We start from the raw sequence: 21,343 nt of genomic DNA on the forward strand, positions 1-21,343 counted from the left end.
GGCATTGCTAATTGCATTGTGCTTGAATTGGAATTTAGATATGTACAGCTTCAGTATCTATGAAATGGAAATTATAAAATATTAATGACTGAAAATCAGCCTTCTTGTCTTGTTTGCTTTTTTTTCTTTACATGTTGAAGATGTAAAAAAAAAAAAAAATGAAGACAATCCAGCTACTGGGATTCAAGTGACTTTTTATTATTATTATTTACATCAATACAGTAAAAAAATGTACATGTCCATCATATAAAAATACATCAAATACCTTTTATATAGAATAAAAACTGCTGGAAAACATACAATAAACCCTTGATCAGACCTCATATAAGGCCACTGCATATTTATTATTATTATAGCACACCACTGCTGATTATAAACTCAAGACAAGTAAATTATTATAAAAACGCCTCGTTGTAAAGAGATTGTAGTGAACAGCAAAATAGCACCATGAATAAACAATATGAACAACTTTTCCCCACTTTATCTTATGACTTAATGCTTGTGAATCACTTGCTCATTGTATTGTATATTTTTATCTGTAGATGATGGATGATTCTCCCAGCATTGAGGAACACTGCAAGAGCTGCTAATGAGGCTAAAGACACTGTAAGAGAGTCGTGGGGGGGGGGTGTCTGGGAAACACTTCACCTGGTGAAATCAGTTCCTTCCTTAGCAGTCATCTTTTTTTATTATTATTTATTACAGAAAAACCTGATGTAAGGAGTGTGTGGAGTCACACACTGGCCAGCAGGTAGCCTGTTAGCCTCATTAGCCTCTGTGCAAAAACCTACAGAAGCAAATATCAGACATGTGTCCTGGTATTATTAAAAAAAAATAAAGAGAACCACAACATTTTGGGGTATTTTGAAGCAGTTTTAAATTCCAAGTGTGCTCTCCTCTCTCTTTTTCCAGGAGAATCTCTGCGTCTGTTTGTTTATCCGTCTCCGGATATAAATAAAGGACAGTGTAACAAATGTAACAATCACAAATCTCACATGTCCTGAAACAGAGAACGAGTTTCGTGATTGGTGGGGGGGTTTTGACAGGAAGCTGCTGATCATACAACAGAACTGTTTCTGAAACACTGAACACAAATGTGGGTTAAAGTGCCATGTGTGTGTAAGTGAGAGAGATCATTGCAGCTTACAGAACACACGCGACACGAGTGGCTTTTTGCCCTCTTCTGAGTGTGGTGTCAGTCTGTTCCCTCACCGTCCTCTTCATGCAGAGCTGAAACAGTTGAGTGGAGCTCCAGAGGAAGATCAGATCTCTCCACTTGTGCACTTCTTTCTCTTCCTGATTCACTCTTTCAAGGTGCGGCGCTATAAGGAGTTGTTCAGACGCGACTGCTCCTCTCGTCTGTCGCAGCTGCTCAGTGCCGGAGCTCCGTCTGTCGATACGAATAGATCACGTTTGTGTTCATGATCATCTCATCCTTCGTATCGTTAACAGGTTCATTTTTTAATTAAGTGGTGGTTCAATACGGTAGGTAAGACTCTGGGTTACTGATCAGAAGGTCACAAGTTCGAGTCCCGGCACTATTTTTTTTGGACTCTTTAACCTGTTCTGCTCCAGAAAGGAGCCGCATCACGGCTGACTCCTAACAAGCTGGGACGTGCGAATTTCACTGTACTGTAATGTATACGTGACCAATAAAGGCTTTCTTCTTCTTCCTAAGTGCATTAGCTAGCTGCGTTAGTTGGCGCTGATGGAGTAGGGTTGCAGTGAAGTGGGTTCTTTCACTTCCTTCCACAGCGCTTCTGTACAGCGGTAAGTAAAGTGTCTCATGCGGAGTTCTGTGTGATCGGGTTATTTATATCTTTGTCGTCCATTCGTTAGCGCAGCGGCATTCACTAGGTTTACGTCACATAGCATCACACGGTATCGGAACATATTTATTCAGATTTATGAACCGGTTTCGGGTCAGTACCAGTATCTGGATCAATATCAATGCATCCATAGTTTCAGTACAACATGGTCTCTGCTTATAATTTTGCATTTCGGAAAGTATTTTTTCATAAACACCATAGTAATTAACTCTAGATTAATAATAATGATTATAATCTTTAAAGAGTTTTCTGTAGGGGTGAGTTTTTCAGACGTTTACTTTTATTCATGCAAATGAGCCTTCATCTAACTAAATATGCTCAATGTGCATAGTTAATGAACCCAAAAGCCTAGTCTTTAGTTGAGAAATAACTTTCTAACTGCAAGGAGTATAAAGTCCAACATAAATCCATCAAGTCTCACTATTTTGATAACTTCCGCTAACATCCTTCTGAACATGGATGAGAAAAGTAAAAATGCCATTAAATGTTATGAGCAGAGGAGAGAAAAAACAAAGCGATTGGTTAAAAGATTAAAGATCAAGTCATAGCGTGTTACAGGCTGAAAACGGGTTCATTCAACAGCTCAGACTTTTCCAGCGTGTACAGTATTCTATTAACTCGGGATCGAGAAGAAACCTTAAGAAAGAAGAACGTGTAAATACAGCAGCCGTTACCTTCTGAACACGTGGCGCCGATCCGACCTTTCACACACGTGCAGCGCCCGGTACGGCTGTCACACTGCGCTCCGTTCTCACACTCGCAGCTTAATGAGCAGTCAGGTCCATACCGGTTCACTCGACAGTCTAACACACACACGAGATACAGAATAACCTCTCAAGAGCTGCTTTAGTAATCTGCACACTCAAACTTTATTTATACCCCAGCACGGTTTAATGATCCAATCTGATTGCTCAAGAGGTGTGTCTAAAAATAGGATTAATGGGCTTATATTTGTTATATAAAAAATTAGATAACTTTATCCCTTTGTTTAGTACGTCTTCACCTGCTCATTTATTTTGTTTGTTTTTTACCATGCTGTGGTAGTTTACTCGATACACACCTACATCTAGTGCCTAGCCTAATCATCTCGTAACTCGGGTCCCTTGTTAGTAAAGTTAAACAGCCCTGCTCTATAATAAAAATCCAGGAAACTCACCTGCATCACACCTGAGTCCGGTTTTCCCCGGCGCGCACGCACACACGCCGCTCACGGGGTCACACGGCGTGTCGTCTGCGCAGTCGCAGGTCTTCGAACAGGTCGGACCGTACGTGCCCTGCTCACACTCTGAAAAGGGTTTTCTGATTTTAATTATCTCCTTTACACTGCCAACAGGAACACGACTCTGTTTCCTTAATGATGCGTGTCCGAGCTGAACAATTACACAAAATAAAAATGTATATATAATACCCACAAGCTTCAAACTTAGTTTTATTTAATGAATACGTAATAAAACTGGGGAAACGGGAACGTTTAGAAGGCCGCGGGTTTGTAGGATTATTGTTGCGAATCTGTTATTTTTTCTAATTGTTTAAATAATGTATTTATTCATTCTTTCTAAAATATTAACAAAGCTATGCTAGAAGCATCCTTTAATTAATGAACTTAACAACCTTTTAATTACTGAACTATAAATTAGTGTTAAAATTGAGAACTTTTAGAACAGTAAGAGGAAGATTTGCTTTATTAGCCACATGAGGAATTTTAATAAATTGAAAATGTTTATTAATTATAGCAGCAGGAGGTTTATTATGCTTAACTGATGCTTAAATTTTACAGTTTCAGTTAACTCAGAGCTTCCTAAACCTTTTGGATAAATGACCCCAAGCCTTGACCACCTTACCTTTTTTTTTTCAAATTTATTTTAATTCTAGATTTATAATGTAGGACTACTGTAACTTGTCATTTGAACCTTTTATTATGTCAGTGACACATACATACATATATAAAATATATGAATATTCGTCGTGATTGTTGTCATGATCTGCGTCTCAAATCAAAAACTCTGACCTAACATTAAAGTCTTTACTAATTTAGAAAGTCCAAAGACACTAGAAGACTTAACTCTGACAGTAAAATCGGTTAGTATTAGTGCTCAGTAACGGTCTAGATTAGGACATAAGTGTGTGATCTGTTGTGGTAGGTAACAGTAGATGGACAGGGACATTTGAACACGTTTATTGTTGAACTCCTATGCTTAGTGTCAGGGCAGTGAAAATGATTCAAATACAGCACACATTTATTTTCTGAATGTGTGTGATACGAAGCGTAGACGGAGACAAGCGCGGGCGAGCGGAGAGATGGCGTGTGACTGAACACAGGACGAGAATCGAATCTGGATAGAGCAGGTAAGCTGTGTATCAGGGACGTAGGCAAAAGCGTAGTGAGAGTCGAGCATGGAGTCGAGCACCAGGGAAAACACTTATAATGAAATCGGCTTGGTAAACAAACAGAGATGAGGCTGCTGAGCGGTTACTTCGCAAGCGGCTCATGCTAGGGAGGCCCTTATATAACCTTAGGTGTTCACAGGTGTTCGTAATTAGAACTCCGGCGAACTCGAGCGCGGCTATGACTGGGAAGTGTAGTCCTCCTCCGCCACGTCCCTGGGCGGCACTACACTTTGTGAGCTGCCGTGCCGATTTCGCTGTGTCGTAATAGTGTGTGTGTGTAACCATGTAGTTACCTTTCTGGCAGTGTGACCCCTGATATCCGGCAGGGCAGATGCAGTGTCCGTTACTGGGATTACACAGAGCTCCGTTCACACACTCGCAGTGCTGCTGGCACCGAGGTCCATACAGACCCACCGGACAAGCTGTAACACACGTACACAGCTCGCTGAAGAGTAAGAAGAGAGAACTGCTCGACAGATGATTAATGACATGCCTGAGTGTTAGAAGTGTGTGTGTGTGTGTGAGTGACAGACAGAAAGAGACTCACCATGCTCACACAGATGACCATAGTATCCTGGTCCACACAGGCAAGTTCCTGTCACCCTGTCACATGTGCTGTTGTGCTGACACGCACATTCCAGCATGCAGTTCGGACCGTACCATCCCTCAGGGCACTCTGATACACACACACACTCCTTTTAAATGAAATAACCCAACACTATGCAAGAGTTGGACATATGGACTAGTGTGGAGCTGATAGAAATATTATTTACAGAGACCTGCCTTAAGAGTTCCTGCTTTAAACGACAAAAAATAAATTCTGACTGTGAAGTAGGAGCACTAATCCCCGCCTCCTCTCTAATTTCATCGGTGGTTGTGAGTAGTCAATAATACACACTTCTACCCTGATTGGTTCCACCAGCAAAGCAAAAGTGGACGTTCTGCAATTATCAATTTAGTAAAATCATAATTTATGAAATTTAGAGCTTGTATTCATCAATCCCGAAGAATTTCTAGACAAAAAAAAAGGGGGTTATTGCTGTTTTGTTTTTCCTCTCCGACCACACACTAGTTAGCATTGCTCACAGCTTTAGTGATTACGACAGTGTTATGGAGGGGAATAACGATGGCTCACCTTTCTCACAGCGCAGCCCAGTGAAGCCGAGTCCACACATACAGTTCCCAGAGACCGACTCACACACACCTCCGTTACTGCAGTTACAGTGCTGAGAACAGTCTACACCATACCGACCTGGAGCACAGTCTGAGCACACACACACACACACACACACACACACAGTATATACACATGTTTCCACTGACATATTGTAATGACATAATGTAGCTATTTAAAGCCTAACCCTAACGTTAACTTTAACCTCAGGTAATCTTTTGCTTCTGTTTTTTTTTCTTCCCAAATAGAAGCAGCGACTGTGAGGACATTTATACAAACAATCAGACCAAACTTTTTATAACCTAAGAACCTGTGAAAGAACCATATATGGCGTCAGAACCAAAACGTGTTTTGAACACCATGTTTTCTGTTCCATATTCAAAATTACCACAGATAAAGATACAACCATACCAAATAATACATTTACCAAATTATACATTTACTATACTACATTATACTAGATTTACTACACTACATATTTACTATACATCATTACACTTCATTTTACATAGTTACTACAATGTGCCATATCATATCCCAGCTTTGGAGCTTGTTAGCACGAAACTAAGTGCACCCCTGTGTTAGTCTTGACTGTCCTAATGCACAGTGTGAATTTGGGGAAAATCTGAGAATGTCGATTTTTTTGGCCCAAAAAGCGGGAAGTAGCCTTTGTGTTTTTTTGGACAGAAAATTCAACGTTCTCCAATTTTCCCCACATTCACACCATGCATTAGGACGGTCAAGACCAACACAGGGGTACACTTAGTTTCGTCCTCTCTCACTCCAGAGCTGAGATCTCAGCCTCTTGTTTCCATTATACTACATTCACGAAACTATACAGGTTCGGGACGCACAACTCTAAACATTTTCTGTTAAACTACATGAGCAGTGCTTGTGTTTGGATGGAAATATACCTACATCATCTACTGTACTGTAGAATATTACCCAAACATTCATCCGTCCATTTTGTGTACAGCGTATCCTACACAGGATCGCAGGGTGCCTAACTACAGCATTATATTACACCTATTTTAGTCACTATACTATGCTACATCATATCACACCGTACCGACGTTCTTCATCTCTCAGCTCACTCACCTTGTCCACAGTCCTCTCCTCGGCGCCCAGGCGCACACACACACCTCCCGGTGACCGGGTCATTCCTCGCCCCATCCCTGCAAAGAGCAACACGGGCACAATCCTGCCCGTAACGCCCGGTGGGGCATGCTGGAACAGAAAGTGGGCATTAAAACAGCTAAACCTGCAATCGAATAAACTGTAAAATGATCCGTTTTAAAACTAAACGACTCACTGATGTTGCACCGAGCTCCTATAAATCCGGGGGCACATCGACATGCGCCTGTGGTGGCCTCACACACCCCGCCATTCACACACTGACACTCACTCTCACAGTCTGGACCATAGTGCCCTCTCTCACACTCTGGAGAGTAAGTACACACAGCAGACATAACAATACATGATTAAAGGGGCTGCGTGCCATTTTTTTAAGGCCGAGTGCTGCCGAGTGGAATTGTAGTTGCAGTGTGAATGTTGACAAGACGAGGCCTGTTGCTTAGGAGTTGCCTTTTAAGGAAAACTGCATGTGAGATCAGACTTCCACAAAGTTACAAACAGAAGCTTTAAGTAAGTAAACTAACCAGAGCTGTTGCATGAAACAGTGGTGTTATTATTACAGGTATAAAAGGACTGTTAAATATTTATCACCTTTCAAGCTTTAATGTAGTATCACACACTTGGTATTTTCCGTTACGGATTCAATAAAGTGGCCATTTTACCCAGATCGCATTTGGGTCCGGAGTACCCCGGAGTACAGTAGCACTCTCCTGACGCCGGGTGGCACAGCTGGTTCTTCTCCGAGCACTGACACACTTGATTACAGTCAAGGCCGTAGGTACCGGGCAGGCAAGCTGCGAGAGAGAAAATAACGTCCAATGAAATAACGTGCCAGCGTGAGCGTACGGCGGGGCGAGTGAGGGTGAAAGTCCGGCTGCACTCACTCTGCTCACAGCCGTTTCCTGTGTAACCCGGCGAGCAGCCGCACTCTCCACTGATATGGTGGCAGGAAGTGCCGTGTGGGCACGTGCACACCTGGGAACAGTCAGCACCAAACGTTCCAGGCAAGCAGGCTGAAAATAGAGATGAACGCTGATGATGTCACGTTACGGCTTTACAAAACCACAGTCATATTCTGATCATTTAGTACTGAACGCTCCTAGTGTGAACTCTGAGCCACTCCATAACCTTAATTATACTATTACCCCCTTCTAAAGGCTGTGTGTAAAGGCTGGACTTTACTGTAGCTGTATCTGTGTAAAAGACGAGCGGACCTTTGTCACACTGAGCTCCTCGCCAGCCTGCTGGACACACACATCTTCCACTAACATGATGACAAGAAGCTCCATGTTCACACTCGCACTGCTCCTCACAGCCCACGCCAAAGCGGCCTGACACACACGCTGACAAGACACACACACACACACACACACAAACTATAGGAGGAATACAGCACAGGTTCTGACATCATTCAAATATATATGCTAGGAATGTATGCTAAGAATCCTGCACTTATTATTATTATTATTATTATTATTATTATTATCTATATGTAAAACAATCTGCCACAAACAGGAGCGTAAATATGAAAATGAACAGAACTGGATCGTGGTCATCTCTGTTCCTACCTTCCTCGCAGCGCTGTCCGATCCAGCCTGGTCCACACACGCACTGTCCCGTCTGCCCGTCACACTGCCCTCCGTTCTCACACACACACTCCTGCTGGCAGTCTGGCCCAAAACGGCCCACGAAACACTCTGAAACCAAAGGAACGGAGATAAAAATCACTGGAAACAGGTTTCTGTGCCAAATATAAATATAGGGTTTATAATACAAATTATTAAAATAAATGTTGGGAAATTATATAGTGCTTAATTATACATTTTGTGTTCGCGTCTCTACTCACTGACTGGATTAAGACTTGCTATGCAGTAATTAGATATAATTGCTACACATTTCTTGTCCTAGGCTTTAGAATTACGTGCATGATGCAACGAGGACAAGACAGGAAGTCAGTATTTCCAGCTGTGCTGTTTCCCGTTAACCTGTGTAACGTTAAGAAAAGCCATGTCCGGAGATGTGCGATTTCCACTCAGAATGTGACTATCGTTATAAACAAATAAACCGAATGTGAATTTGAACGAGCGTGCAGTCTAACGTTTTAACCAGTGCTTTCGGTAAACTCTTATTACCCAAAGTCTTCCGGATGCGTGCAGCGTGTGTGGTTAACGAGTAAACACACACCACGGAGCTGCAACCCTCAGAGTTATGAGGTGAGAGGAGCCTGACTGAGGCAGACAGGAGACTGAGGTTTTCGCCCGAGGTGGTCTAAAAGACAGCGTGTGGCCGAAAGCACCAGTAAATGTCTCCCGCTGGCGTTAACGAGCTGCCAGACACCAGCAGGAGACGCGATGATGTCAGGACTGCAGGAAGCTGCAGTGCTTAATTTGCTTCCAAAGTACGAGACCCCAGATCGACTTCCAATTATATAGCTGTTTATACGATTTACAAGGTCGCACTTAACAGAACTCCAGTCAAATCTGCTTCCAGACGACTTTAACAGTAGCTCTCTTTAACTGTTAATTGTTCAGTTGGACTCGGGAGCTTCCAAATGTACTGGATTTCATTAAATCAGACTCTGAGAGCAGCAGAACGTCTGAGACTGTCTGAGCCGAGGAGTCGGCTATTAGGAGAAAAATATGGAATAACTAATAAACAGCTCTTCTGGTTTATATTTACGACTTGGATAAAGTTTGCCGTGAGATGGCTGTGGACGTAACGTACAGACCCTGTGGACGGTCTCTTGGATCGCCCGATGATTGCGCTTGCAAGTCTCATTCATTATATAGTGTATCTTTTCATTTGTTTACTACAGACTTAAAGCTAAATCTCTAATGAAATGTAAAAATAAATAATAAAAGCTCTGTAGTATACAGTTGTGGCAGAGTAACGAGTCGTAATCGCACGATCCGATGTCACCCTGTAGATGACCGGATTCCTTTTGAGGCTCTTAAGTTTTCTTCTAGAAATAATGCAGTATATAAATAAAATGTAACTGAACTGAATTTGGTATATGATGATTAGAATTATATGACCGTTATGTTATTATTGTTAATTTGAACGCATTTGATCTTGTAAATACATCTCGGATTACACCAAGTGTACAGTTAGTCCTAGAAGTCCTTACAGAGATTTAGGGATTGGATGGAACTTTTGCTCCGATTAACAATCAAAACACAGGTTTTGACCGGTAATGTACACGGATGATGTGTCATTTTGTTTAGAAATACATTTTATGGCCAAAAGTATGTGCGCCCCTAGCCATCACACCCATGTGTGCTTGTTGAACATCCTGTTTCGGATTTATTCCCAACTGTAACGCTACAGCATATAAAGATATTCTAGACAGTTATGTGCTTCAAGCTTTGTGGCAACAGTTTGGGGAAGAACTTTCACCAAATTGGGTCTGATGGTCAGGTTTTCACATATTTTTGACCATATAGTGTATTAGTTGCATGTCATTGCAACCCCCTTTATGTCTGACTCAAATGTACAGCAATTCTGATTTGTTAAAGTCCAGTTTAGCAGTTTATATTGACATTATTCTGTCTACGAACAGACCCACCTCAGCGTTTTCTCTCTTCTCCACCTTCCAGCCTGTAAAGTTACCTCGACTTGTTCTAAACGTAACAGCCTAACACACCGCCGGATGCGTTCTCTGCCTCTATGTCTTTCGCCCTTAACGTCTCTCTGATACTCACCGCGCTCACACGCTGTGCCCGTCCAGCCGCTGGGACAGGAACAGTGTCCGCCGATGTGGTCACACGTCCCACCATTCTGGCACAAGCACCTCTGACTGCAACCTAACCCGAACATACCCGCCGGGCATTCTGGGAGAGTTTTTTTAAAAAAAAAGCCTCATTTGAACCACTTCTCATTATTTACTACACTCACTCACTACTCAGTCAGATTCATTCCTCACTGTGTGAGCAGTTCAGTCCGGTCCACCCTGCCGTACACACACACTCCCCGGTGCCGGTGTGGCATCTCTCAGTGTTCTGACAAGCGCAGGTCTGAGAACAGCTCTGACCGTAAAAACCAGCCGGACACGCTGGAACGAGTAGAGAGAGAAAAGAAAAGAAACCCAGATGTGTTAACATCAGCACGAGCATCAGTAGTGTGTTTATAGACGTGTTTATTTTTAGAACATGGCTGCAGTTCTTTGAAAATTATTATTTTTTTAATCTACGTAATGTCATTATTGTCTTCTTTACGTCTGCAGAAAACATAGTACAGTGAGTTTGTTTAGATAAACATGCACTTACTCTGGTTACAGATTGGACCAATCCAACCTGCAGGACACACACACTTCCCGCTGAGGTGATCACAGAGTCCGCCATTCAGGCAAACACACTTGTGCTGACAGTCCAGCCCATAATAGCCCTGAGGACAGGCTGATACAACACACACAAACACACAACAATATGTTTAACAACACATACACATCCTCTATATAAAAAGCAAAGCCAAGAAAACAACTTACGTTTTTCACAGAACGTTCCTGTCCAGCCCACCTTACAGGTACACGCTCCACTTATGTGATCACATGACGCCTCGTTATCGCACTGGCAGCGCTGCCAACAGCCCAGGCCAAAAAACCCAGCAGGGCATTCTGGGAGAGAGAGGGAAAAAAAAGGACAGAATGATGAGAAGACTTGTGACCAAGTGTGAAACTGTAAATGTATGATAAACATACAAGTTTGTATCACATGGTTAAATCAAAAGTTGTTTCTGATTTACTAAACAATTTTTGGGGGGGGCGGGTTCAAGTTTTCATCTTGTGGAATTAAAACCTTTTTTTTTTTTTTTTTAAAACAACTGAAAGAGCCAAAAGATTTACTTTTGGTTAGTGAGGTTAAGGTCAGGGTAGCAGGTTAAAGTCAGGGTTAGGTTTTCGTCTAGCATAGCTTTAATGTTTTTTGGGCGTGACTTTTAATAACGAGGTGCTGTGATTGACTTCCTCAAAAAATCGCTGACTTGACTAAACTACCTTCATATGGATCCATACGTTCCCGTCGAGTCTGTGTGTTTTCCTATTAAACCATTTAAACCAGAAAAATGAGGCATAATTGTTCGTGACGATCGGCTCTGATCAGCACAGAGGAAGGGAAAGAGGACTACACTGTTATACTGAATATACATCGAGAGAAAATGTGGAAAACTCACTGAGGTCACAGCGCGTTCCTGTAAACCCAGCTTCACAGTTACACTGTCCTGTTACTGCATCACAGCTCACATCACTGTTCCTGCAGTCGCACACCTTCACACAGTCCAGTCCCCAGAATCCGGCGTCACAGGCTGTAAAAACAAACAAAAACAGGCATATGCAGTACATACAGGAAGATAAATACGACAGCGGTGCGTAACACAACAGCTCATCAGGTTCATGTACCTTTCCTGCAGTTGTGACCGGTCCAGCCTGGCGTACAGGAGCAACGGCCGGTCACGGGGTGGCATCGCCCACTGTTCTCACACACACACTTCATCTGGCAGCTCTGACCGAAACGACCAGCTGGACACGCTACACACACACACACACACACACACACACACACACACACACAGTTAATACTCATGCTAAACGTAACATCCTGTTGGATTTTGTCATTTTTAAAAAATAAAATAATCTTGAATGAAATAGCCAACTAGATACGGATTTGATTAAAAGAACTCATTGTTTGTGCAGTTAGACTGGGGTTTCCATAGTAACAGGTATAAACCAAACTCAAACACACATCGATACATCCACTTTCTTAAAATGAAAAATCTTTGACAAACTAGTGTTAGGACCTGCTTCCTAATCATTCTCAACCCGGGTAACTCTGAGAATGGATTTTTTCCCCTGATGTTGGGATGAACAAGTTCCTCCTCATCATTCTTAACGACTCAAAAGTGTGGAGAAGAAGCTTTTTCATTTCAGTGCACGGTGTAAATAAACTTTAAATTGTTAAACATGCCATTTTAGTGACCAGTTATTTCTTGGATGGAGATTAAAACTCGCGTGCTCACAGTTTTGACAGAGTCTGCCCATGTATCCGGGTGGACAAAGGCACGAGCCGTTGTGTTTGTCACACACACCCCCGTTTACACACACTGGACATGTCTCCTTACAGTCCAAACCCCACTGACCTGCAGCACACTCTGAGAGAGAGAGAGAGAGAGAGAGAGAGAGAGACAGAGAGAGAGACAGAGAGGAGCGAGAGAAAGACAGAGAGGAGAGAGAGACCGAGAGAGAGAGACAGAGAGGAGAGAGAGAGAAAAACAGAGAGAGAGACAGAGAGAGAAAAAGACAAAGAGAGCGAGAGGGAGAGAGAGAGAGAAAGACAGAGAAAAAGACAGAGAGAGAGAGAAAGACAGTGAGAGAGAGACAGAGAGGAGAGAGAGAGAGAGACAGAGAGAAAGATAGAGAGAAAGATAGAGAGAGAGAGAGAAGCGAGAGAGAGACAGAGAGAGAAAAAGACAGAGACAGAGAGGAGAGAGAGAAAGACAGAGGGGGGAGAGAGAGAAAGACAGAGAGAGAGAAAGACAGTGAGAGAGAGAAAGACAGAGAGAGAGATTGGCATCACATACATCTTGATAAGCTGTGTACATTAACACACATTACACTGAATATTAATGAACTTTATGCTAAATCAAACACGGACCACAAACAATTTACAAGTTTAAAACCTACAATAATTTACAAAAAATCTTCACTTAACCATTCTGTCTTTTTTAATGTCACCCAAAATCGTATTGGATAATAAAATCAGAATGTCATTAGACAACAACAAATAAAGCTTTCTATTGTCAATAAGAAATTCAGATTCTAATAAATATGCAAATTATAATTTACATACGCCCCACCCAGTTTTCCTGGTAAGCCTGAAAACCACGGACTACAGTTGCGTACTGGAATCTGATTGGCTGTTATATTTCATGAGGTAATAAAATATTTTCCAATCAGATTTTCAAACTAAATAGTTTTTTTTGACAAATGTGTAGTCAACTCCCTCCAAATGGATTTAATGATAAAAAAAAAACAAAAAACAGTTTTATAAAGTCGAACAAATATGAATGGGGTGGGGGGTGGGGGGGTTATTAATAATGCCTAAAATTATTACGGACAACATGAACGTACTAATTGAGTCGATAGCGTGTGTTAACCGTTCGTTTATAATAATGTACTTCTGAGTTATGGATATTAACCGTCTCACCTTCCTCACAGCGGCTGCCCATCATCCCTGCAGGACATCGGCACCGGCCGGTCACCTGGTCACACGGGGCTCCTGAACAGTCACATGACTCAGAGCAGCCAATCCCAAAATTGCCATCTGCACAGTCTATAAGAGCACAACGTACAGTTCTAGACTGGCTCTGTCCCAAAACCACATATTGCTATACAAACACTGCATTAAAATACTAATCCTAATGTGTGTATTATTCATTACAGTAGTGGGTGATTTAAATGTTCAGCTGAACTCACCTTCGTCACAGTTTTCTCCTTCTTTACCAGCTGGACACCGACGCTGGCAAACCCCAGTCACAGGGTCACACGCCGCCCCATACGTGCAAGAACACTTCTGCACACAGCCTTGACCATACAAGCCTGCGTCACACTCTACACACACGCACATGCACACACACACACGCGCGTGCGCACACACACACACACAAAACTCAGAGGCTGAAGATTACAAACCAACAATATCAGAGTAAACCCACTACATCATTGACGCTCTCTGTACGATTCTGACCTGTTTCACACGCGTCACCCTGATAACCGGGCTTGCAGACGCAGGTGCCGTATTGCCGATGGCACTCCAGAGTGTTTTCCTGAACACACTTACACTCCTCAGAGCAGCCGGGTCCGAACACCCATTTAGGACACGCTGTGGAACGAGACACAAACCCAAAAGCGTGAAAGAAGGCAGAACTCCATCCCGAGTCGAACCCGGACTAACTGCGATTGCTTGGAGCGATGGCACTGCTCAGATACTCACGCAGGTGGCAGAAGCGGCCGTACAGTCCCGGGTCACACAGACACGCTCCATATGTGCGATGGCACCGTCCGTTATGGGCGCAGTTACATTTCTTATCGCACTGCTTTCCATACAGACCTTTAGGACATCCTGGGGGGGTGAATATTACACAAATATTCCTTTTAAACACACTTCACACAATATATTCGAATCAACGTTCAAATGAATTTTTTTCATTTTTATAAAAGTGTTTAAAAAAAAAAAAAAAAACCTTTTGCCCAGCATGGATATGAAGAATCATTAAAAATTTTGACTGCTGTAAAAAAGTGGACACAACGAAGACGTTAAACAAATAATGTTAAATAATCGATCTGTACTTTGCGTGAAAATCTCAAGCTTACACACACAATATGATACGATATGATTTCAATTCTTAAAGCACACCTATGGTTTTGAAACGTGCCTAATTTTGTTTTAAAGGTCTCATCAGAGAGCATACTCTGCTCTGATTGGCCAGACATCCCAGTCTGTCATGATTGGTCTACCGCTGTCAATGAAGCAGCAGATGAAGACCAGAGGCGGGGCTTTTTGTTACGAGCCTACGTAGGTTAGTACAGGAAGTAAGTGTGGAATCACTAACAACTCGTTTCAGCAGTTCAGAATCGGTTCCTTCTTTTGGGAGTCGACAACTCCGTTTGTCGTGCACTTTGACTTTTGAACCTTTGCAGACTTTTACATTCACTAACAGCTATGTATATAACACACTACATTAAAGGGAATATTTGAAAAACCATAACAGGTGCACTTTAAGGACACGTAAACAATTTAGTTCAGCACCTGGAGACGACGACGACGCTGATGATGTAGAGAAGTTTATATTTCATATCATTTCAAAATGATTCTATATCGACTAATACAATGTGATGTATAATAATTAGTAATGTAGTCAGTTCTATTCTGACTAACTAGTACACATTAAACAGATTATTGTATTGTATTTTCAGTTTCATGTCGTCATCTTTGGTCTTTTAGAAACATTTCCAAGCCCCCCCCCCCCAGACTGACCGTCCTGACAGCGTTCTCCACTGACGCCCGGTGGACAGCGACATCGTCCGGTCACCGGATCACACACACCTCCATTCTCACACTTACACGGGAATGAGCAGTTTCTGCCGAACCAGCCCTCGGGACAGGCTGCATCACACACACACACACGCACGCACAGTCAGATATTTAGATACACACAATTACACACATTAAAGGCAAAACAGAAATAAGACACAATTTGTTGATAGGAATGTAGGCGTGGCTTCGAGCTGAAACTCACTCTGGTTGCAGATAATTCCTGTCCAGCCATCTGGGCAGTCACAGCCAGTTCGGTGTGTGTTACACACTCCTCCGTTTATACAGTCCTCACAAGACAAACTGCAGTCGAAGCCAAAAGTGTCATTCAGACACACTGAAGACAATGAGCGCGAGAGAGCGAGAGAGAGAGAGAGAGAGAGAGAGTTATCCTGAGATAAAAGAGTTATCCTGAGATATAATGTTTCAGTCTGGTTTTAGTTAGTATGTGGGGTAAGAAGCCTGTTTATATGTAATGAATTATGTAAAGCAGGTTGTAGGAAATAAGACAAGATGAATAAACCTTCTGTTGATATCAGGGAAATATTCTTTCAGCCTTCCAGCAATGAAAGAGAAATTATATACCGAAGTGTTTTGTTTTGTTTTTTAATTCCACTGCGGATAAACAGCGAACATGTCACAACAACACAGGCACGGCAAAACAAGGGGGGAAAAAAACAAGTTCCTCAAGAGTTCTTAGCTTCGTACCTGAGCTGTATTTGGAACCCTGGCTGAGTTCCATATAACACTTTTAACGGTTTCCCCAGAACAACGAGCCAGAGAACTCTTCACAGGTTCTAGACTGAACCGGTTTTGTAAGTATGCAGACATACGTGTGTCATATATATGGAGGAAATAATTCCACTAACCAAACAAAAGCTAGTTAAATTCACGTGTTAGCGCACAAAGCTTGCGTGTGTAACACTACGTATTCTCGTAGGGGATCTGGAGAAGACCCGTGACTAACCGAATTTCTCAGCCAGCGTGCTCTCGGCACGCAGCTCTCCGTCGTCCTCCTCATAGTCGTCATAGTGCTCCAACAGTCTGTAATCCGTGAGCAGATTCAACTGCCAGGCCTCCTTCACTGATCCAGTGTGAAGAACTGTTCCGTCCAGCCCTGACAACAAACACACACACGCACACACACACACGGGAGTTACCACATCATATGATTATAGACACACTGTGGAGATCATAATCAGAACCAGTACAGAACACCAGTACGGATCACTCACAGGTACAGGAGCGGCGGTCCGTGTTCAGCCCATATCCTGGTCTGCAGGAACACGTGAACGATCCGGCGCTGTTCTGACACTCGTGTTCACAGCCACCGTTCTCAGCCAGACACTCGTCTATATCTGTACACACACGGTTTCATCTCCGTTATATGATTCTGTTACAGATATCATTTTAGGAAGTTCTCAAAGACTTGCATTTTTATCTTAAAAAAACAAATCCTTATTAATAAACCTTATAAGTGTGACAATTATTAAAAATTTTCGAGGAACCCAGACACTCGTTAAGTGCTGGAACACCTCCACTGAATGATTATAAAGATTATGTAAAACTCGACGTTTATGGCATCGATGGGGACGGGATGGGACGAGGATTTCCCATCAACAGATGCACAGCAAATGGATTTAAAAAAAAAAAAAAAAAAAACAGATAGCTAGACCTTGACTTCCTGAACATGAACTTGTACATTTACATTTATGGCATTTAGCAGACGCCCTTATCCAGAGAGACTTCCATTTATCTCATTTATACAACTGAGCAGTTGAGGGTTAAAGGCTTTGCTCAAGGGCTCAACAGTGACAACTTGGCGATGCTGGGATTTCAACTCACAACCTTCTGATCTTTGACCTTGCTATGACCCTGACCTTATTTGAATTGATTACAAAATCTAATCAGTTCGTCTGCTTGTCACAATGTCAATTCTACAGACATTCAACCACTCTGTCTTGAGATATCGTGCTAAGCCTCCTCTCAACAATTAAAGTTAATGTGAGTCACCCTTATATATACAAATATAATGAATTCAATAAAAAAAATAATTGTATAGGACATTTAACAATAGAAAAGGAAACGGTGGTGAGGAGAAAACTCCCTGAGACGACATGAGGAAGGGAACCCATCCTCATCTGGGTGACACCAGCTAGTGAGATTATAAGTAATTTCTCATATATATATATATATATATGTGTGTGTGTGTGTGTGTGTGTGTGTGTATAAGTCAAAAAGTGCAGTTGTGTAAACAGGAACTTATGAGCTTATGAACAACTTAAGACAATATGCATCAGAGTCATTTCTGACTGATTTCATTATAGTTTAAACTTAAAGGATATTGTATCTAAGTTATTAACTGGTCAATGATGGAGACTTGAGTGTAAATTGTTCATAGCAATTGCAGTCTGAAGGATATCCGAGGAAGAACATGCACAGCATTCCTTATAGTCTTTATGTTGTACCATCCACAGTAATCTCACCGGGGAATTAAAACAGTAAGCAATATGACAAAACATGATATGAAACAAAAATAAACGCAGTGCTCTATTTGTTCTTGGTCAGGAGCTTGCTTTGTCTTCAACGCAACACACACCGTCACAGCTGCAGCCGTCCGAGTTGAGCCTGTAGCCTGCGGCGCAGTAGCACTCGTAGCCTCCTGGGTAATTCATACAGTCCTGCTGACAACACGAGCTGCCGTCCTCGCACTCGTCTACGTCTACATACAAAACCAATAAAAATCAACCATTTTCAGAACAATGCCATAATAATACAATAATCAAAGCTGAAGGATCCAGCATGTTATGGGTCAGCGACGCTTTTATTTTTACCAATACACGTCTTGAGGTCGTCATGGAGCCGGTAGCCTTGGTTACAGACGCACACCGGGCCGTTAGAGTTGTGCTCACAGTGATGAGAACAGCCGCCATTATTAGTCTCACAGCTGTTCACAATCTCCATCTCAATCCCTAAGACACACACACACACACACACACTCATAAAGCTTCATAATCTTACCACTAATTATTTATGTTAAAATAATGCAAAATAATCGACAACAAGGCATCATGTCGTTACAGCATTCCCCAAAGGTCCTTAAATTATTCCTCTCATACTTTTTATCCATTTATAGTTATACTTTATAGCAGTTATTAAAAGAGAAAAAAAATACAGCTTGTCATGTTGCCAAAAAAACCGCAAAAAAGCCCCGGAAGATGTCGAGAAAAGCACCCTTTTGGAGACTTCCATAAATGTTAAATAAACATCTCTTTACAGAAAACATCACCGTATTAACGATTACACTCGTTGTTGTTTTTTTTATCTGTTCACCTTCGCTTTACAAGTCCCTGTGAATGAGCTGTTACTATAGAAACGATACCATATTACAACGAGCACGTTAATTATAAATAAACCTGTGATTTGCAAAATAGAAAGTCAATTCTTACATGCAGTGTCATGCCTTTTAAAACTCATGATCTGTTCATTTACAGACTGGATGAGTCGTTGCTGTGCTCTTGGAGGAACTTTAGATGGTCTGCCACTTCTGGGAAGGTTCAATACTGTGCAGAGTTTTTCCATTTGGAGATAATGGCTCTCGCTTTGGTTCTTAGGAGTCCCAGAGCCTCTGAAATAGCTTTGTAACCCTTCCCAGACTGATGTATTTCCATCACTTTCCTCCTCATCATTTCTGGAATTTCTTTCCACTTTGGCATAGTGTGTTACTGGGTAAGACCTTTTAACCAATTTCATGCTGTTGAAAAAGTTCTATTTAAGAGTTGATTTCATTGAACAGGGTTTGCAGTAATCTGGTTGTGTCCAGCTGAACCCTATTATGAATGCAGTTTCATAGATTTGGGGAATTAGTAACTATGGGGTGGCAAATACATTTTCACACAGCCCCAGTGGGTATAGGATAACTTTTTTGCTTCAGTAAATAACATTATCATTTAAAAACTGTATTGCGTGTTTACTCAGGCTGCCTTTGTTTTAGCTTAGATTTTGTTTTGATTTCTGAAACAATTTAGTATGAGATATACACAAAAACAGAAGAAATCAGGATGGGGCAAGTACTTTTTCACAGCACCGTAAGCCTGATATACAAAAATAGCTACACTATAAAATAAATCGGAGGTTTTGGTCTGTGTGCCGTCGAGGATTTAAACTCACGATAGCATTGTGTGCCGTCCGCTCCCACCTCGTATCCAGCGTTACACACGCAAACGAAGGAGCCTCTGGTGTTACGGCAGCCGTGTACACACTGCGCCTGACCCGTCTGGCACTCGTCGATGTCTGAGATGCGCACACACACACACACACACACACACACACACACACAAAGAAAAGACTCAATTCACATATTACCACAACGGATTATTAAAGAACAAATTTTCACCTGTGAAAATCAGCTGGATTTACCTCGGCAGGTCTTGCCGTCCTCCGTCAGGTTGAAACCTGGACGACAGTCGCAGTAGGTCCTGCCCCCATCACTGCGGCACTCCTGAGAACAGCCACCGTTCCGCAGAACACACAGGTTCTCCACTGCGGCGAGAAAGAACACGTACTGTATAATCCATCATTAAAACCTTTAAAGGTTTTTATTGCCAGGTTAATAATAATCATCAAGTGCTGCATTTCTTCTGTGAGCATGTTAAAGTCAGCTCATTTCGGACTCTCTTCACTTCTAGTGCTGATTTCTCTCAAAAAACCGTGTGTTCCAGGCTTAACGTCTATTAATAAGACAAACTCCTGCAAAGTGAAAACCTGATTGTTTTCAAAGTAGAAAGGAATGTATGGAGATGACATCCTGGGAAAATTTCTTAATGGAATGTCAGTTAAAGTGGACACACAGACACACACACACACACACATACTCTCACACACACTCTCACACACACACACACACACACACACACTCACAGGTGCAGTGTTTGCCGTCCTCTGCCAGTCTGTAGTTGGGTCGACAGCGGCACTGGGTCTGAACCGCTGATTGCTGGATGCAAATGTGTTCACACCCTCCATTACTGATGCCACACAAGCCGACAGCTACACACACACACACACACACACATAGATGTATTAATTCATATATTACAACAACAGATTATTAAAGAACGAATACTTTAATACTGTAAAAGCAACCACAGAAACTTTTTTTTTTTTTTTTTTTTACAAATTTTTAAAGAACGTGTGAACGTGTGAAGCGACTTCCTGATTTCTAGAGGTTCATCAATCACATCATGCAATTGGACAGAAAAGAGAAAATGGCCTTACCTATGCAGGTGCGTCTGTCTACGTGCAGGCGAAACCCAGGGTCACACTGGCACTGGACGGAGCCTCGGGTGTTCACACATTTGTGCTGACATCCTCCATTATGGACGAGGCACTCGTCGATGTCTGCAGGAGGAAAATAACATCTGAAATCAAAAAATCTGAAAAAAGCTGCAGCAGACGCTCCAACTCCAAGTACTATTTATTTCCTTAAGTTCAGAACATGGCCAGCGTTTGCAGCTGCACAGTCAGCTTCATCCACACGGATAAAAGATGATCACATTTGCCGTGAGACCTGAGCAGCCCTCGCCACATCTTTGAACGATTTCGACAATTTAAAAACCTTCCAGTCGGATTCAAATCATTCAAATCTGAACGAGGAAGAATGGTGACGTCGTAAAATTCCACACAACCGACCAGAGAGAGGACAAAAATAAAGAAACATGGCTTCTGTGAGAAAGTTA

The 21,343-nt window shown here is 42.1% G+C and overlaps 1 protein-coding gene across 2 annotated transcripts in view; it reads right to left on the reverse strand.

Annotated features, from left to right (window-relative positions):
- Positions 1 to 135: 135 nt before the first annotated feature.
- Positions 136 to 21,343, reverse strand: part of megf6b (multiple EGF-like-domains 6b) — a 54,307-nt gene continuing 33,099 nt past the window's right edge. For both annotated transcript variants that reach the window (XM_053653086.1, XM_053653085.1), the window contains 33 exons: positions 20,883 to 21,005; positions 20,529 to 20,654; positions 20,028 to 20,150; positions 19,779 to 19,901; positions 18,443 to 18,580; positions 18,208 to 18,330; positions 16,844 to 16,966; positions 16,576 to 16,725; positions 15,814 to 15,945; positions 15,552 to 15,680; positions 14,508 to 14,636; positions 14,262 to 14,396; positions 13,991 to 14,125; positions 13,722 to 13,847; positions 12,535 to 12,666; positions 11,918 to 12,046; positions 11,692 to 11,823; positions 11,009 to 11,137; positions 10,791 to 10,919; positions 10,448 to 10,576; positions 10,227 to 10,355; positions 8,094 to 8,222; positions 7,740 to 7,868; positions 7,410 to 7,538; positions 7,188 to 7,319; positions 6,704 to 6,832; positions 6,490 to 6,618; positions 5,353 to 5,481; positions 4,765 to 4,893; positions 4,511 to 4,639; positions 2,986 to 3,114; positions 2,504 to 2,632; positions 136 to 1,390 (listed from right to left, as the gene is read on the reverse strand). In XM_053653086.1, coding sequence (XP_053509061.1) covers positions 1,323 to 1,390; positions 2,504 to 2,632; positions 2,986 to 3,114; positions 4,511 to 4,639; positions 4,765 to 4,893; positions 5,353 to 5,481; positions 6,490 to 6,618; positions 6,704 to 6,832; positions 7,188 to 7,319; positions 7,410 to 7,538; positions 7,740 to 7,868; positions 8,094 to 8,222; positions 10,227 to 10,355; positions 10,448 to 10,576; positions 10,791 to 10,919; positions 11,009 to 11,137; positions 11,692 to 11,823; positions 11,918 to 12,046; positions 12,535 to 12,666; positions 13,722 to 13,847; positions 13,991 to 14,125; positions 14,262 to 14,396; positions 14,508 to 14,636; positions 15,552 to 15,680; positions 15,814 to 15,945; positions 16,576 to 16,725; positions 16,844 to 16,966; positions 18,208 to 18,330; positions 18,443 to 18,580; positions 19,779 to 19,901; positions 20,028 to 20,150; positions 20,529 to 20,654; positions 20,883 to 21,005 — 4,214 coding nt within the window. In that variant the 3' untranslated portion in view covers positions 136 to 1,322. The remainder of the gene's footprint in view (positions 1,391 to 2,503; positions 2,633 to 2,985; positions 3,115 to 4,510; positions 4,640 to 4,764; positions 4,894 to 5,352; positions 5,482 to 6,489; positions 6,619 to 6,703; positions 6,833 to 7,187; positions 7,320 to 7,409; positions 7,539 to 7,739; positions 7,869 to 8,093; positions 8,223 to 10,226; positions 10,356 to 10,447; positions 10,577 to 10,790; positions 10,920 to 11,008; positions 11,138 to 11,691; positions 11,824 to 11,917; positions 12,047 to 12,534; positions 12,667 to 13,721; positions 13,848 to 13,990; positions 14,126 to 14,261; positions 14,397 to 14,507; positions 14,637 to 15,551; positions 15,681 to 15,813; positions 15,946 to 16,575; positions 16,726 to 16,843; positions 16,967 to 18,207; positions 18,331 to 18,442; positions 18,581 to 19,778; positions 19,902 to 20,027; positions 20,151 to 20,528; positions 20,655 to 20,882; positions 21,006 to 21,343) is intronic.

The sequence above is a fragment of the Ictalurus furcatus genome, chromosome 21, assembly GCF_023375685.1.
Source record: "Ictalurus furcatus strain D&B chromosome 21, Billie_1.0, whole genome shotgun sequence".
Taxonomy (NCBI): domain Eukaryota; kingdom Metazoa; phylum Chordata; class Actinopteri; order Siluriformes; family Ictaluridae; genus Ictalurus; species Ictalurus furcatus.